General features: G+C 37.5%; 1 protein-coding gene across 3 annotated transcripts in view; it reads right to left on the bottom strand.

Moving 5' to 3' along the window:
- C5H8orf34 (chromosome 5 C8orf34 homolog) overlaps nucleotides 1-19,410 on the bottom strand; it is a 175,900-nt gene that overhangs the window by 135,421 nt on the left and 21,069 nt on the right. For all 3 annotated transcript variants that reach the window (XM_052788306.1, XM_052788307.1, XM_052788308.1), the window contains exons 2-3: nucleotides 8,115-8,262; nucleotides 6,996-7,127 (exon numbers count right to left, since the gene is read on the bottom strand). In XM_052788306.1, coding sequence (XP_052644266.1) covers nucleotides 6,996-7,127; nucleotides 8,115-8,262 — 280 coding nt within the window. The remainder of the gene's footprint in view (nucleotides 1-6,995; nucleotides 7,128-8,114; nucleotides 8,263-19,410) is intronic.

Here is a 19,410-nt window from a genome sequence, read left to right as displayed (position 1 = left end):
CCGGTTCTGCTTTGTGTTCAAAAAAGCCAAGTCATGTATTTCCTTCTGAGGACAATGGAAATAATGAGCTATGGTGGTTCCTAGTGAGTATATACAGGCCTTAAGGTATTAGGGTATGACCAGCCTTTACTCAGATGGACAGCTTATAATTTTCGTTGATACTTTTAAATGCCAATCATTTAATTTATAATTCCCTGGTTTAGGAACCACCATGATCATTAAATGTTATCTAAATTTTTGTGTGACCAGAAATTGCCTCTGTTCATAGATCCTAGCATAATTAACTTAAATTTAATAGCTCAACTTCAGTATTTCTCATCCTTTTTCATATTTACAGAAAACAAAATGTCCCATCTAGTATTTTTTCTAAACCTTTACTAACTGCAAATATAAATATTTAATAAACTAGGAAAGACATTCTATAATAAGATCTCTCTATTTTCGCTCACCTGTGGTTTATATTGAGATTACATGCTCCTTTACTGCCTGCTTTTTGAGCCATCTCATCTTTTCCCTTCAGTGTACCAACAGTATATTCTACAGCATCACTCACTCTGTCCTACTAGCAGTTTGACAGACTTTTCTTTCCATGTTTATACTGAACTCACCACACCACAGAAATCTCACAGTACCACCAAAATACAAACAGGCAATAATTTAATATTGTAAAACCATGTACAAAGATGACCAAACCATAGAGCTTCCAGGTTGCAGAAAATTTCAACAAGCTGGGATTTGATATCATGTCAACTTGAAACAAACCACATTTTTCAAAATACCAAAAGACAGTATTTTTGAGAAACCATATGATTTTGAAATAAAATTTGTCATGGGACAGAAGCTGAGAGAAACAAATGTAAGTTCTGCTCCACAGCTGTGGAGCTTCCAGGACCAGCAGCTGCCGAGTATATGGACCAACCTGCATCAGGAAAATGAGAGTATCAAGGCTCTATCCTTGGAAAGTAGGGAAACTTGCTCAGGAGACAGTGGTCTGGTCCCTAGTTTCAGAAAAATGTCCCACAAACACAGGAAGCTTGGACTGCATCTCACTAGATGGATGGTAGGAAGCCAGTCAAAAACATGGTGGAAATTTGCTTTGCATGCTGGTGTACTACAGTCTGTGTTTCAGTGAACCATTTCGTACTTCAGTGAAAACGTATCAAAACAGATATGCTGTCATGGAACATTTCTGAGTTTCAATAGAATTTGTTTCAACAATGAGTCTGGCTCATTCTATTGAACCAAAACTGAGGGGAAGTTAAGCAGAATTAGAACTGACTGAAATTTTTATTACTTCTAGAGAAGACATAGTTCTTCTTACTTACCTACTCTTCCAACTACTGAACTGATACTAAAACTAAAATCTACTTCATTACATCATACGGCATGTGTCTGTTCTTCCAAGGTTCATTTTCTGCTTGCTTACAAACGTTTTTAAAATATAAACTTGTATCTTCCCAACTATAGGATAAACAAGCACTGGTCATTTTCAAATGGATGGCTTTGTGTGAAGCATGCAGAACTGTATAAAGACCATATGACCCTTCCTTGAGATCTTTTGAAATACATGATTCTCTTCTGTATATATGAAGTCCATCATATATCATTTCCATGCATATGTCACCACACACTTAGGAAAATCCTTTCATAATATGCTGACCTTCCTCTTTATTATACTCACTCATTCCTCAAAATCATCATATCAGTAATTTTAAACCCCTTATCACATTACCTGCCTCAACCTCATCTCTGTTACTTGAGAGATTTATATAACACTTTATCTTGAAATTATATGCCTACAATTCAAAAGATTTTTTACATCTACATCATAGCATTTGTACAGAAACATTTAGGTTTTCCCTTTATGGAGCTGAGATTTCCCCATCTCATCTTAGAAGACTGCAAAGACATGCTTTCCAGTATTTCTGATTTTCTGGTGGGGCGCCCCCCCAACAAATGCACATCAGATTCATTCGCAGATGTGTCATGAATTCTGTCATAAATCAGCAGATTTATTTTCTACTGGATGATGGTACAAGATCAGTACTGTTTTAGCTATATATATGTGCCTTTTCAAGACATGATTTGCAGACAGAATCAGACCAGTTGCTCATTAAATCCTATGTTTCATTAATACATTGTATGACCATCTTGCATCTCAAAGAACAACAACAAAAAAGTGTTATTATTGAGCATAAAATTACTCATGTATTTAAATCTTGCAATAGCATTCAGATGAGAGTTCTTTGATAATACAGCCAAACTGGTTTACACAGTCCCTGGATATTAAAAGGCTAAGAGAATGATAGCCTACAGTCCTAGACTGACCAAGAACAATCAGAAGTACCCAACAATGCAATTGTAAATGGGCTATGGTGAGAATGGTGAACTGAAGCAGAATGAAAGGATGATGTGTGATCTAATTTAATATGGAGGTAGTGAAGAGATCACCCTACTTTTTTAGGTAAAGTAGCTAGCTGGGAAGCAGGAAGTCTGTTTCACAAACTATTTAGAAACTTCCAATTTGTTCTTCTTCAAATACAGAATGTGATCATCTAAACATTTCATTAAATATATTTATATATACACAAACACACACGTACACACACACACTAGGAGCCCTAGCTTCAAGCCTCTTCCTTGCCAGACAACAACAGTAGCTTCTGCTTAATTCTGGTTTTGCACACACCAAACAAGTGGTCAGATCCCTTAGATACCAGGGTTTCTTGTTTGTGTGTTTGCTTCAGGTGTGACAGATTGTAACAGGCAGGAGGAGGGACAAGAGGAATCTTTCCAGTAAAAAAGTTGAATGCATAAGAAAGAGATATCTGTGCAGGAATAACATGCACACTGCAGTCAACATCAGCTTTGCTGAAGGAAAAAAATATTTCCGAATTAAATAAATCAATTCTCCTGATGTTTCCAAAGATTCCTATGAAATGGCAATTCTCAGTTCTGAATGAACTTACAAGTTCAGCATCATTTGAACAAGACAGCCATAAGAAAAAAGCTCTGCAACAGAACATATTACAGCTGATGGACTCCATTAAATTTTGGGTTTGTTTTGGCAGTTTTGGGGAGCTTTTTAGGTTGTTGGGTGTGGGGGTTGGTCTGTCTTAAACACAAATCTGAGAGTAAATCTTTAGGTCTCAGCAGGCCCAAAACATTCTGTTTCTCAGATGAGTCCTTACTACCTCTTCGGAGAGGCTTTGGAAAAAAATGTACACCATCATCCAAAAATGTTTTGAAGTACAAGCTGAAGGCACAAAACAAATGGAATATGCTGTGCATGTCTGGACAGAGCAATAAATGGCTTCTGAACATGCTTCCCTTCTGCTGATCTGAGTGGTTGAAGGGGCACATGGCACCCACTGATTCTGGCATAAACCCAGCAAAAAAAAAAGTCAAAAAAATGTCAGTATTAATTTGGCTGTTGGCAGAAAATAAGAGAAGCAAGATATGGCAAAAAAGGACATGGCTGAAACCAGCTTCTGTGATAGCAATTAAAAAAACTGTAGTTCAAATACACAAGGTATTTTCAAAAAGCTGCAGAGACAAATAGTTGCAGGGGTAAGTCATGAAAATAATAAGAGGAATCAAGGTTTAAAACAAAAAAATATGAAAGGGTGTAAACAGAAAAGCATGGAATCAGAGGATAATTAGGCTGGAAAGGACCTCTGAAAGTCTTCTAGTCCAACCTGCTGCTCAAAACTGGTCCATTCAGGGCAGGTTGCTCAGACTGTCCAGTTGAGTTTTGAGTATCTCCCAGGATGTAGATTCCACAGCCTCTCTGGACAACCTGTTCCAGTATTTGACCACCCTCACAGTACAATTTTTGTTGCCCCTTGTCCTTTCACTATATACCTTCAAGAAGAATCTGGCTATGTCTTCTCTACCACCCTCCAGTGTAACAGTTGATGTTGACAATGAAATCTCCCCTTAGCTTTCATTTCTTCAGGATGAACAAACCAATTTCCTTCAGCTTTTCTTTGTCCATCACATGCTCTAGCCCTCTCATCACCTTGGTTGACCTCCACTGGACTTGCTCCAGTATACCATTGTCTACCATGACATTCTCCAGATGCCATCTCAAAGTGCAAAATAAACACTGCTGGCTATACTCTTGCTAATGCAGCCTAGTACGCAGCTCACCCTCAGCACTGCAAGAGCACACAGCTGCAGCTGGTTCATATTCAAGTTCTTGTCCATCAGCACCCCAGGTCTTTTTATGCAAAGCTACTTTCTAGCCATTCAGAACCCAGTTTATAATACTCCTCAGGGTTATTCCACCCAAGATGCAAGATTTTTCATTTGCCTGTGTTGAACTTCATGAGGTTCCTCTCAGCCCATTCCTCAATCCTGTTGAGGTCCCTCTGAATAGCATCCCTGCTACTCAGAATACCAACCACTTCCCACAGTTTGGTCTCACCTGCAAACCTAAGAGAACATTCTATGTCATCATCCAGGACATTAAGAAAGACTTTTGAATGGTATTGGTATCAGTACCAGTCCCTTAAGCATGCCACTAGTGATAGAGTTTCCAACTGGACTTTGCATTGCCAGTCACAATCCCTTGAATCCAACAGCTGAGCCAATCTTCCACACATCTTGTTGTCCACTTAACCAGTCCATATCATACCAATTGAGTTGTAAGGATACTATAGGAGACTGACAAAGGTTTTGCTAAAGTCAAAGTATTAAACATCTTCTGCTCTTTCTTTGATTACAGGGCCAGTTATTTCATCTAAGGGGGTAATCAAGTTGATCTGATCAGGCATGTATGAGCTCATAAATCCATGCTTGCTGTTCTGAATCACATTTTCCTTCTTCTTTTGGCTGGGAACACCTTCCAGGAAAATTTGCTCAATAACCTTCCCAGAGAGTGAGGTTAGGCTGATGAGCTTGTAGTCCCCAAAGTCTCCTTCTTGCCCTTCCTCAAAATTGATGCAATGTTTGCCTTTTTCTAGTCATCAGGAACCTCCCACAATCATCATGACCTTTCAGTGATGATAGAATGGCCTTGCAATAATATTAGTCTCCTCTCACTATGCTTAGAATGAATCCCATATAGTGCCACATATTTATGTACGTCCAATTGCCTTAAACACACCCTAATTCTATCTTCCTCTGTTGTGGGTAAAGCTGCACTCCAACAAACTCTGCTGCTAGACTTAGGGACTTGGGTAGCTTGAGAGCAAGCCTTACCAACTGAAGAGCATTATTAGCTGTCCTTCAGTCCACAAGGACAGATCCTTGAGACCAGTCTTATTAGGGATGTATAAATTATTTCCTTGCTTGACATGTGACCTGGTAGTTTAGAGTACCCAGCCTCCTCTTTGTCCCTCTCCTGGGACAACCTAAGGACCAACAAGCATGAAACTTGTAGTAGGCACACAAATGGAGTGACATGATGTCACGCCTCTACCTGGCATAAAGACTGAGAACCTGAATCTTTAGGAAATGGCATGGAAGTTACTTGATGAGTATCACAGAGTCTGAAGTGCAAGCACAGGGAGGGAGAAGAACACAGTATGATGACAGGAACAGCTCACAACACCCTTGGCCACTGTTTCTAACAGAGTATCTCCATAAATTTCTGTTATCCAGCAAAGACTGTTAGATTAGACTCAGATTATGAATGACTATGACCACTTCTCTGAATATCCCTACTTTCTCTTGAAAGTGAATTAAAATCCACACGCTTCTTTTGAACTGACTTAAAAATTCATGTGCCCATAGATAGGTACAGTGGAACTGATGATCAAATTTTACTCTTTTTGAAGCAAGGAATGTGCTTTGTGAAGAAGAAACAGACACACATGCTCCATTTCCAGAAAAAATAATCCATAAATCTTGCTAGGATGATACAGTCCTGAGAAAAGCTACCTGTACAGCTATTTTTTACTTGTTACAGTTATTTATTCTCAATCAAAAAGGTTTCATAACCATGTAAGACTGTTAATTACCCAAAAGCACAGTGTCTCTACTGCATAAATCTATCATGATTTACTTTACCCATTGTTGTGCTATATTTTGACCTACTGAGGCCACTGGGAGATTTTTCTTTGACTCCACTGCAGTCTAGACTTTCCCATCTTGCTTTTAGAGGAAAGACAGCAAGCCTTATATTGCAGTATAGTATATATCTGTTCTCATCTGGCCCACCTAATCACACTCTGAGTTATTAAAAAGATTTAGCTATTATAAAAATTTCAAAAAGCTACAATAGTCAACAGAAAAAAATATAATTTTGCAATTTATTTTCAAGAACAAATCTTGTATACACACCTGCGTGTGTGTGTACCTACACATATATATATGTAGATGTATGATATATTTATGTAAAAAAAATCCATTAAAAATCAAGATTAAAAATTAAATTTCTTCAATAGCCAGTACACAGGAAGCACTATATTTCATTAAGGCTTGCTGCCTCTATTTTTACTACTTCTATTTTACAGGTCATTGACAATATTCTCTTCAGTCACTCTATTTCTATTCTGCCTTTTCTTTCAGTGTACATTTAGATTCCTTCAGCAAACCTCAGAGCAGTACACCTGTTCTGCTAACACTGCCCGCATATCTTGAACGGTATCTGTTCATAATTGATAGTTTTGTATTGCCTGACCCACTGAAAAAAATATTATTCGGACGAATATCAACAGAACAGATTTTACACGTGCAAAATGGCAATGCAAACTAAAACATAAAATCATAATTGGTATCTGAACATAAAATTGTGCGTGACACCCAGATATTCTTCTGTTTTTTATCTATCTATCTAGAATTCTATTTTATCTGTAGATGACAACATAGGATATTATTAAATATTCATAACTCAAGTGAAAGTAAAGCATGAATCAAACTCTTCTAACATTTATCTAGCCATTTCAACTGCTCATAGTTTGCTTTCCATTTTAATCCTAATTCAACAGAAAAACATACTATGGGTTTGGAAGTATGCATGAATTAATAATGCAGTGAAGCTTTCTTACATGACTTGGACTCCGGTGATGGTGGAGAAATGTTGGACACGGCAAGGTCACTCTTTGACTTTTTAGGCTTTTTTGCATTTACCTGCCAAGGTTTATCATAACTTCTAAAATCTCTCCTTGTTCCTTTATTTTCTGTTAAAAGAATTGAATCAGGCAATTATAACATTTGTAGGGTCATTTTTCAAAAAAAATAAACAATTAATCCAGAAAAAACAAGACCTATCAGTCCAAACCAAAGTCAGCTCCTTCTGTTCTCCTATCTCTGATTTATGCTAAATTTCATAGTTCTTCCATTTCCTAAACAAAGTTTAGAAATTCATTAATGTGATTTTCATTAAAAACATAACATCTTATTTTTTGTTATTAAAAAGTCCTTTACCTCCATTTATTCTCTTACATGTCTGACTGCCTATGCTTAAAACTTTACATTTGATAGAAATAAAAAGTTGATTTGTCAGGCAACTAACATTTTGACTATCAGCAATTTGAGATCTACTATAGTCTGAAACAGATCACAGTCAATTTTTAAATACAAACCCAACATTCTAATAGCTTGTACCAGAATATCAAAGCTAAAATTTCTACTTTAGAATCAGAGCAGGTATTATTTCAGAATTTTTTTTTATGCTTCTGAAGATCTACAGTCATAAATTATTCACACTGGAGTTCATAAAGTAGTAATAGCATCTTCTCAGTAAGTGTTGGAATGATGGGTTGTTAAAAAATGTGTATTATTAAAGAAAATACCTCAACAGAGGCTAATCTCAGGCACAAATACACCATGGGAGGGAAAAGGAAAACAAGGTAAAGAGAAAGAGAAAGCAAAGAGGACAGCAGGGGAATCAAGGGACCTTTATATGCACCTTCTTTCTCATTGAGACTGGGATTGTTTCCACCCTGTACCTCTGATCCATACTCACATGATATATACAGAGGCTGAGCTGACAGCCAACAATATATATTAAATTCAGTATCTACTGGACAAACAGGATTTATTGTGCATGCTCAAAACTACAGAGTAGTACCTGTTCAGCAGGTACATGTGCATCCAGGAATTCATGGACAAAAGTTTGGGAAGATTATACAGGAGACTAGCCCTTTCCAGCATACAGAACATACCTGATGTTTCACTCTCTGCCCAAAGGGCAGCAGAGCCAGACAACGTTCTCTGAAGCTGACTGCGGTTCCCCTGTTTGGACTGAAGATGATCAATTAGAAATGGGATTGGCTGGTCAGGTGTCTCTGTTATCAGCTTGGTCATCAACTCCTTTAGAAAATTAAAACAAAACAAAAAATTAGTGGGATATTTCACCTAAACTAATCTTGTATTTACCAAAAGTAAAGGAGCATTTATAAATGAAAAGCCTGTTTTCAACTTTGAAGAAAACAGCTGGAAACACCCATGTCCTCAAACTACTGCTAGCTTTGCCCTATGAAGTGTTCATGTCTGAAGTGCTCTTACCCTATACAGTCACTTATCCACTGGAATTTACGTTAAACAACCCAACCCCTGCTACCTGCTCAAATTTACCCAAAACAATCTTAATACTGTTCATTTAACCATTCTGAACAAGCACCTTTTCAGAGCAGCAAGTAGCTCTTCTCTGACTCATACATCCAAACTTCTTCTCATTGGAAACTGGCGTATCAGGAAGGTTGGTGCATCTTTGATCTCACCCAGACATAGAACAATGATCTAGTTAGAATATGTACTCGTATCGGAGAACTCCAAGGTCTGATCAAACAGGCAGACATTTTTTAAAGCAAGTCCTCCAAAATATTACTGTATAGACGTGAGCAAATATTTTATTACACTGTTGCAGATACGGATACAAAACCATTGTCAACATGAAACCATCTCCTATGTCATGCATTGATACTATCTAATCACTGTTACATGCCCTGGCCTTGCAGGGCTGCAGAAAGCAACTCTCCATATTGCTGCCGAGGCTCTTCCTGGCTCCCTACACAGATTAGGAGTCCAGAAAGAAGCTGTGGCTCTGTGATGGACATGTGCCCTGAGAGGAAATCAATGACTAATGTGGGATGTGAGCCCAAAATCCACACAGTTTCACAGGACATGTGTGGCTGCCACTGCAAAACAAAAAAGCTCCACAGATGTAAAAAATTACAAGAATCTACAACAAAATCAGGACAAAAAACTGACTAAATTATTAAGAGCATTTATTCTTTCTTCATCTATTCCCAAGCATAAATCTTTCCATAACTTCCACACACTTAAGTCGTATCTCTGCTTCATCTTTTCTGTACACCTTCATTTAATAAATGATTTTTCAAATACTGGTAGTTACCTGGTATTACCATCAGTTAATTGTGTTGGGAAAAGATACTTAAGAGCGAGTATACCAAATAGCAGTAAACATGAGTAACAGCATGCAGGATTATTAAGACACAGCAAGTTATCTTTGTCCACTCCAAGACTTTCCATTTTTTTTATTCAAGTAGTGGTATAAACAACTAGCTATAAGTGAAAATGAGACAGAAACAAGCTTTCCATTTCAGAAAGAGAAATTTAAACTTCAGAAAACAAAAAAGAGAAAACATGCCCTATCTCATGTGTTGTGAAGACATGTTTATCTGTGATATGATTTTTGATAACTATCTACAGGGAATGAAAAAAAAAAAAAAAAAAAGAGTAACTTTGGTTTTGAATGGAACTCCACAGGGAGAAATTAAGCTACTTACTAATCTTGGAAACGGTAAAGCTATGGAGTGTAACTTCATCTAGACTGTCTCTCACCAAGGTAGGAGAAACCCTCTGATCGACATCATACAAGAAAAATCCAGAAATTGGAGTAACTCTTATTTTGGTTGCTTGGCAACACTGTAACAGCAAACCTTTCTTTTTTTCCCTGCCAAAATGCAGAATTAGTGACAAGTGGAAAGATGTAATCTTGTGCTTGTAATTCTATTACCAAGAGAAAAGCGTCAGTTGTAATAGCTTACTTGTAATTTAAATAATTTCTCTGAATCATGGTTTGAAAATGATTTTTATGTCTTAGATTAATAAAAGCAAGATGATGAGAACTGAGATACATGCATTAATACTATTAATTTTTTAAAGACATGCATGGGTGACAATCTATTAATAATACATTGCAAAATTAATGTAGCATTAAAAAAGATAATACAGAGATGAACAATTTTGAATGTCTACATGTCAATGTAAGACAAATGCTACTGAGTTGTTGCCATCACTGATTTGCTTCTTACCGGAAGAAATGGTCTTTCATTAACAGAAACAGACCTAATAAAATAAAACCGATTATAGGATTCTTTACATTATTCTGAGACACAGCAATAAAACTAAAGAACGTAATTGCACAAATTTAAAAAAAAAAAAAGTGCTATTCTGAGGTGATGTGAAATTAGCTCCTATTCAAAAGGACCACTTTTTTATCTACTGTTAACATATTGATAGTAAGGCCTGAGTGATATAGAGATCTGTGCTGTCCCAGAGCATAATCAGTTCTATTCTGTGACAGCAATAAGAAAATTTAAAAGTAGCCTATATCTGTAGTTCTTTTACCTATCTGGAGTAACAAATGAGTTGTACCAATCCTGTACATCTAAAGCAAAAAACAAACAACATTGCTGGAATCCTCATAAACTGAAAATAGTATGCAGTTCAAAAAAAATACTACTTATTTGTGTTAAAAGCCTCAAACTGATCTGCCTTAAGCACTGTCATTAAAAGTAAATACAACTTCAAGTCAACACAAAGGTGACCCAGATTACGAAGCCTGCCATTTAAAGAAGACATAGTTCTTTACTATGAGTATTCTGTTGCAAAAGGGGAGTAAAGAAGCTCTTTGAGATTTGCTTCTCAAGCTGCTCCAAGCAAGGTGTGAAAGTGGTCTCCAACTTATCACAGCTGCGTTCCCAAACTCTGCAGAATTTGCAAACACCTCCACCCCAACCAGCAATAACAATAGCAGTGATAATAGCTTCAGACATATGCTCTGTGTAAATTCACATTCACACGCAGGAGGTGTTATCTCCTTCCACATCCTCCTGTCACACTGTCAGAGATCCCAGAAGTAGGATCACAACTCCATGATCCTCACTGCCTTTGCCCTCCTACCAAATTCTGCCACCCAGTCCATCAAGGGACCTAACTCCATCTGCTCAGCCCCCACCCATGCTCTTCAAGCTCATGCTTCCTTTGAGACTCTTGTCATCCCCAGCAAATTGGCAATTACAAAGAAATATGTTATCTGCCTGTGTTTGGTTGCTTAGCTATGGCATGGGGTAGAGGGGTGGGAGGGGCAAGACAAACAAACAAACAAAAACCACCACCCAACAAAAAAAGCAAAAAACTTCACACAGGCAGTTACTGTACTTAGTGAGCACTCAGCTCATTTTTTAAATAAAAACATACACTTCACTGAAGGTAAAAAGACATTACAGATGAGGAATGCCTATTAGGGGTATTCTCATCTTAGCCTCATTCCCTAGTAAAACTATCTTAAACTTCTGATGAAATTATCCAAAGTTTATTTGATGCTCTCATCTGTTGCTTGGGTGACACCTTCATAGACAGCAGGAATAACATACTATGTGGTACTCTAAATATACTCTTACAAGTTTGAAATGTTTCAAAAAAAGATGACAAAAGTGAATGTATTAAATAAGAAAAACTAAATTGTACAACAAGTTACAAAAATAAAATTCCTTTTTGGTTAGCAGCAGTCTGACTCACAATGTGCTAAGTAGGCAAGGTTCCACAAGAAAAAGAAAAGGAAAAAGACCAACTAGTCTCAATGAAGCCGCCTCTGCATTAACAGCAGAGTAAAAATGGCACAAGATCATTGAAACTGAGATTCATTTCTTGATGAAAAATTCAACAGTTTCAACTATGCATGAAAACAGAAATGCAAGACACTTACATGTCTCTTAAAATATTAACTATACTTTTTGCCTTTCTAGCTCAAATTTCTCAGTTTTCTTGTTATCATTTTTACCTAATTCAAGTAAGAAAAATAGAATTTCTTCTCTACCTTTATAATATGTTCTTCCATGCACAGTATGCCTTATAACGACAAATAAAAAGTCATGGCAGATTGAGTCTCCATGCTGCCAGATCAACTGCTCACTACCCATAATCTCTCTCCTCCTATCTTCTTTCTGCTGCTATGTCTTCCTTTCAGTCTATGTCCTTTTGTCTTTTCTATCAGTGGGACTGCCCTCAGACTCTCCCTTCCAGCTGTGTAACAAGTGAAGAAGCCTGTTCAGATGTCAGTAGCTGTTAATTTCCCTGTGCACCCACAAGAGACACTGCAGCACAGAAAAGGGGTGAAAGCGAACTTCCATGATTACTACAGACTGGAGCACTAGGGTGAAGACACTGTTTCTGCTGCTTCTCCACTGTATTGCCCAAAATTAGGTTCTGCCCTGACCAGAATGAGAAAGAACGGGCAGAAAGGTGATATAAGCTCCAGAAAAACTGGCAGTTAACTTCTCCAAGGATTTTACCTTGCACTGTGCAAACCAGAAATGAAACCAGTTATTTCTACTTTCTTCTGCAATGGTAACTTCATATGCTTTTACATTCACTAGTTTTATTAAACTATGTAAGACAGACTGTTTTAAAAGAAGCTTGCAAAAGTTGATCTGTGGATGCTTCCAAGAGAGATTCGTGCACATATTGGTAAGGCTGCAAAAGATCTTGAAAAAAACAGGTCTAAACCAGCAACTTAATATATTAATTCTTTATAAAGAGAATAATCTTTCACTATTGTGCTATCCTGAGGTCCTGTATTAATTATTCAATGCAGGCTCAAATTTTAATTTCCTTGTGACTGTTTATGCATTTAATACAAATGAAACAGTCTTCACAGTCTATTAATCCTTGGCCCAATTACAAGAAAACTCTAATTAGCTATGTCTAAATGTACCTATCAGGTTATTAAGTTAATTAAGAGACATTCTATCTTGCTCTGTAATTGATAACAGTAACTACACAACAATCACAGGTTTTGTTTTTAACTATATAGACTTCTACAGACTGTTGCACTACTTGCACAGATTTTGACTGTATTATGCTCTCATTTCATGGTTTAAATTAGATGTTTAAAGTAGGTAGAGTGAATTGCCCTCAGAAGACGTCTGTCTCCTTCTCTCCTGACCAAACAAAGAGACTAGGTGGCTCAGCTTAAACTACAAGGTTTTGATGGAATGCAGTTCCAAATTAAGACAATTAAATACAGCAGTCTTCACTCCGACGTGAATGGTGATCTTGTCAATGAAGTCAAGGGAGCCTAGAGAGCTCCCAGTTGACTAGCCAGTGTATGTCCACTTAAGAAGAATTGCTCTCCAGGCTCTACTGGCTGTATTAGCTATATATCCATTGACTGCAATGGAGCTTAGACACTTAGAAGACAGGCAAACTTCTAAATTTAGGTTTGCTAATCACTTCATACAGGCTGTAAGTGAACAAAGAAGATATAAAATTGAATGAAAACCTGTGGAAGGGAAGTAAGCTTAATAAACTTTTTAGTGATTGGCACATTTTTTTGTTTAGAATTCCTTTCCGACTTCTGCAGTAATAAAGCAAGGAAATAAAAAAAAATATTTAAAAATGCATGTTTCAACATTATTCTTACTGGTTAAAATAAAAGTCTGCAATTCTTAAATGAGAGAATAAAAGTAAACATCACTGCTTCTACCACAAAAGATTATTTTCGATGGAAATGAAGGAAAAATACCAGCATCCTTCTTTCAGAAGATAGCTAGGCTTTAAATCTTCTCAAGCAATTCAGAATTAAAAGAAGAAAATCACATTATAGACTATAATCGAAATGGACTTCAATGTATTTTAAATGTTCATGAAATTATCACCACGTCTCCCTATGGAATAAAATTCAACACAGAGCAAATCTCCACATAAACACAATTCACATGCCTGCACCACACTAGTTGTTTAAAATTAACCAGGGTAGAAAAACAGTTGAGAGCAAACCTCTATAGGATTAGTAGTCCTACTCAGCTTGTGAAAATATTCAAACTTTTACCTGGAATTGACTAAAAAATTTTCAACCAACTTTCTTTGTTCAAAGCCTCAACACTACTCATTCCCGCTGTTTCAGCTAGCTGTGCAGCTAAATTTAATATCCCAAAACTGCAGTACACAGCATGGAACCCACCCCACAAAGAAGTTACTTTGGACATACAACTAAAGAGAAAATACAAAGCTTATATGGTGGCCCTGATACTATGGTGCAAACGAAATTCCCCTGAAGGTGGCACTGGTAGGGAAATCTACGATATGGGACTAGTGGCCCAGGTAACATTGTCAGACTCAGACTACTAACATTCAAAGTCTCAAACTGCTTTTTTCACATCTCAAATCAGGGTTTTAACTCTGATATACAAAAGAGGTAAACTTTTGGTTCATACAATGAGAATAATAAGAGGGAGTCTGAAAACAAACATCATCGAATAGCTAACAGTCCTCGTTCAATGTTCATCTATTAAATATCTCTACCAGTTCAACAACAGAAGACCAATTTTGGGGCCTAAGTTACTAACCATATGTTTAGGGAGACTCTGGAGAGCAGAATGGAAACAACAAATTCTTTCCACTACAAATCCTTTGCAAATCATATACTCAGTTCCCTGAGTTGGACGAACTAGCCCTATCTGATATTAATCAACTCATGTATATAACAGTTGATAAAATATGCATCATTGACCTTACTTAGCAATTTTTGCATAGATGAGGTCTGGTGGACAGTTCCAAAATTCCACTGAGTGAGCTCATGACAGTTTATCAAACTCCACCATGCACATCATAACATGCAATATCTACCTAAACCTCTTGATGTATTTTTTTACTTATGTATCCTTTGAGGGATTTTTTTCCTCCTATCTTATTCTTGATATTTCAAATATCATTGTCCCAAATGTAGTATACCACTTCAGGGGTCACAAAATAGCATCAAACGCCTTTGTTCTTTGGCTTTTTTATTGAAAGATTTCCTTTCTCCCATTCAATCATTTCAGACAAGAATGCTGTCAAAAGGGAGGTCACTGGTACTAGGTTACTCTAAAACATTAACTACTTCTCAGTAAAAGAACAAAATATTAAAGACATGCTCTCAGATATGCCAAGCATGTCAACAGTTACCACATTTTCTCCCACAGTTTTCAAATCACAGAGATTTTCTACAACAGCTTACGCTTTTTTCAGCAGTGCTATTTCTCTGCGTAACAATCTCACGCTTGTGGAATTATGCCTACCATATCATTATCTGAACTAAGCCAGGATTTATCAAACAAGCGTAGTTCGTGTTATGGCAGAAACACACTAAGGTTTCCCTAAAGTGTAATTCAGAAATCTTCCTCAGTTTCCACCCACTCTATCAACCAGTGGAAATTCTACCCTGAAGGTGAGGCACTTCACAGTTCAACCAAAAGAAAATGAAAACTACTGGTTTTCTGAGAGGTCTGTAGGATTTACATCAAAAGGAATACTCACAGATAAGGGCTAGGAAAGACTATTACAACCTGGACCGATTTCCTTAAATTACAGCCATAAAACAACACTGACTGCACATCACTGCGTTTCGTAAAAGTTAACTCAAGAGGCTAGAGCTCATCTTCCTCTGATCAGCTGAAGTATCTTATTCCAATTTCAAGGTCTAAGGTGAAGCCACTTGTTCCTGTGCTCAGTGATTCGTTACTGCAAATGTTAAAAAAATTGTATCATATTTCCAGTTTAAACTTCACTGACTTATCTTCTACCTACCTGGCACAAAATTTTTTCTGAGGGAGGGTGATACTAGGAACTAAAGCAGTAGGTATTTTTGTGGCTACCTCTGGTGGGTTGATCCCAGCCAGCAGCTAAGCACCCACCAGCCATTCACTCACTCCCACCCACAGAGGGATGGGGGAGAGAATGAAAAGAGCAAAAACGAGAAAAACTCATGGGTCAAGATAAAAACACTTTAATAACCAAAGGGAAGGGAAAAAAACAACTAAATGAGTGATGCCAAGGCAATCACTCACCACCTGCCGCTGCCCAGCCAGTCCCCAAGCAGTGGCTACTTCAGAAAATTTACCCCCCACCTTTGATTGCTGAGCATGACATTATCTGGTATGGAATATCTCTTTGCTCAGGTTGAGTCAGCTGTCCCAGCTGTGTCCCCTGCCAACCTCTTGCCCACTCCCACCCTGCTCTCTGGTGGGCTGAGTGAGGAACAGAGAAGGCCTTGACCCTGTGAAAGCACTGCTCAGCAATAAAAGACAGGTGTATTAACACTGTTTTAGTCACAAATCTGAAACACAGCACCATATGGGCTGCTATGAAGAAAATCAACTCCATCCCAGCCAGACCCAGTACAGTGCCACTATAGTAATGGTTATTAAGGGTTTATGAGTGGCGATCAGGAGAAGGCTGCACATGAAAAAAACAATTGGTTTATTGAGGGATTGACTCAGCAAAGCACTTAAGCTTAGGTATTTTTTATGCATGAGAAGTAAATGATTATAAAGCCAGGTGCATGCTTAAAATGCCTTGATGAATTAGATCACAGCTCTGTGACTGCAGAATTGCAAGCATTTCCTTCCTTCCAGGAGCCTACCCAAAAAAATGTCAGATCTTTTTTAGAATCTAACTATGGAAATGTTTTGAAGATTGATGGAAATCCTTTCCATTGCATCCCATGGAAAACTTGGACAATACACATTTTCAAAATGTGTGCAGCAACCAACCACACCTGTCAGGTGCTTTTCTGTCTTCCCCCCCCCACCCCACCCCCGGATCACTTATCCCAATAAAGTTAAAAAAATGTAAATACATGTTTCTGAATTAGATCACACATTAGATATACTACCGATATACTACCAGAAAAAAAACTTACCAGAAATACATGTTGCACATGTATCACTTCTCATGCTTTTTCTAGTTCCTGTTCTCACAGTTTAGGGGAATTAAACTGATTGATTTGTCAGTGCTTAAAGAAAATTACTATGCAAGGCATGATTTTATACTTTCATATATTTTTTCAACTGCAGTCACATTATAATATCTAAAAGCACAATACTAGAAGTATGACTGATAAATTTGGTCTAGGAATTAAGAGTCCCAATTTCTTACTACTTAAAATCCCAGATTTCAACACTGTTACTCTTAGTTTTTCCAGTAGAAGACAGAAGAACCTAAATCTGCAGTTGGGCAACAAGTGATGATATAGTGTAAAGCTGGTGGAAGTCCTAGTCCTACCTAAACTCATGAGCAAGGTGCACACCCATCCCACCCATTGCCTGAAACCATATTACAACCAGCAAAGAACAGTCCCAGCTGTAGTGCAGAAACAACATCCCCTAATCCCCCCTGCTTGCTTCACTGCACTGGTAGCTACAAGGTGTGCACTGGGGTTCGTTCCACCAACAGTGGCATGGCCTCAAAGAAAGCACTGTCGAATCATTTTTTATAGCAAACTCCTCAGAGCCACAAGTTTGACAGCCTGGTGTTGTGCTCCTCTCTCTCCCATTTCACATGGCTCACTACTACTCTTCTGTCTATTGTACATACAAAGCACATACAAGTGAATAATGACTACATTTTTGTAGATAACCACAAAGTACCTAGTGGCAGCATGAATCTAATATGCTTGTGCTAGAGAGCCACTGCCTTCGATCGCTCCCATGAACTTCTAGTTTAGGTCAGCTGCCAAAACGCTGCTAAGAGCACAAGCAATTGGAAGAGAAAAAGTCAACTTCAAAGAAGCTTAGGGCTCAGCCACACCCCAGATAAATTCACAGTGTAAGTAAAGAATATTTTCTAACACCTAGAGTTTCAGCACTGCTGAATTTCACAGTATTGAATTGTACTAATACTGAAAGCATCAGGCTAACTCAGAAAATGGTCAGTGAAACATTTTAAAGCAACCTGAAAATAGGTAACTTAAAAACAGGGCTTAAATACAGTAACTTAAATTCCTTATAGGAATAAGATTTATGGTCTCATGCAGAAAAATTATATACATATGGGGACAAAACATGCATAGCTGGAAATACTGAATATATTCAATAGGTTTTTTTATTATTATGGGTACATATGCCAAAAAAAGTGAAAAAGATTTTCCAGTGTTTTGCATATATTCAAGAGAATACATTCATTATCATTGTAATGACTGGACAACTGAGGTAAACAGTAATTCATATACTCATGAATGTATTCATAATATACAATGCAAACTCTACCTAAAACATAGAAGCATTAATTCCTTCTGTTTGTAAAAGACATATATTTGCTGTAAAATTACGTTAACATAGATCTGATATTACAGGCTGTGGTGTGATGCAGGATGTTTTTCTGAGTACAATGGCCTTGCTGTTTCTTTGCCTGATTGTTTGCTGATCAGTGGTGGATGGGGGTTCCGTATGTTGCAAAATGTGTGAGAAATTGCTTTTGGATGGCCTTGCAGTTTCTGAAGAAGATAAGGACTTTAGCCCTCTTAGGTAACTTAGCTTAGAAGTATCCATATGGATTACATCAAAATGTAAGCATAGATAATAGAAGCACTAACGAGCATTCTTCAGGATAAGATGTATCAACCATGCAGAAGATCACATTGTGCAGAATCATCCGAGAAGGGTCAAGTAGCGGACAAGTGAGGAAGACTATGGAAGACCACCAGAGGACTCCTGAAGACCACCAGAGACCTTCAATACGCCTGCATAAAGGACATTTGCATATGCTAATAGTTTCCCAGAAAACTAATGAATATGTATAACATTTCTTGGAAATCTAGTGAATATGTATGTAGAACATGTACTTAACCCGCACAATTAGGCCTGACGGTGTGCATGATAGGTGGAGCGATCCCCCATGCACCCAGTGCTGCAATAAAGAATGCCTGCTTTCTAAAACTCCAAAATCAAGTCTTAGAGAGTTTCTTCGACCCTCTTTTTTGGTATCAGATGCATCTTAGAAGTTCAAAAGGCACATAGTCCATGAATTGTCTGTGTAAGCCAGTCAAATTTATATCGCTTGTATGTAATAAAATGGCTCTTCATATACATGAAATATTGACATGCAAAATGAAAAATCTAAGTTTTCTTCACTTCATATTTCATCCTTTTAAAAGCCTGTCAAAACTTTGCTAGCTGTATAATAAAAACTGGTGGTGAGCAGTCACATTAGAAGGCCTGATATTGTACTCAGACAACATCCCCTGTGGATAGCAGTATTGGAGCAAAGAAAAAAATGACAATATGACTTTTACACTTCAACAGTTAATGTTAAAAATTTTGTTTAAAATCATTTTTTCTACAAGCTTTTTTTTACACTTCTATTTTAAAAGCTACTAACTGCATGCAAAACCATGGCACCTGAGGCAGAACGCCAGCAAGGAGCAGAGCCCTTCCAAACAGCAACTTCCAGAAG

This window comes from Harpia harpyja, chromosome 5 (genome assembly GCF_026419915.1).
Source record: "Harpia harpyja isolate bHarHar1 chromosome 5, bHarHar1 primary haplotype, whole genome shotgun sequence".
Taxonomy (NCBI): Eukaryota; Metazoa; Chordata; class Aves; order Accipitriformes; family Accipitridae; genus Harpia; species Harpia harpyja.
The sequence above is the reverse complement of the archived record's forward strand: the minus strand, read 5'-3'. Positions and strand labels throughout refer to the sequence as shown.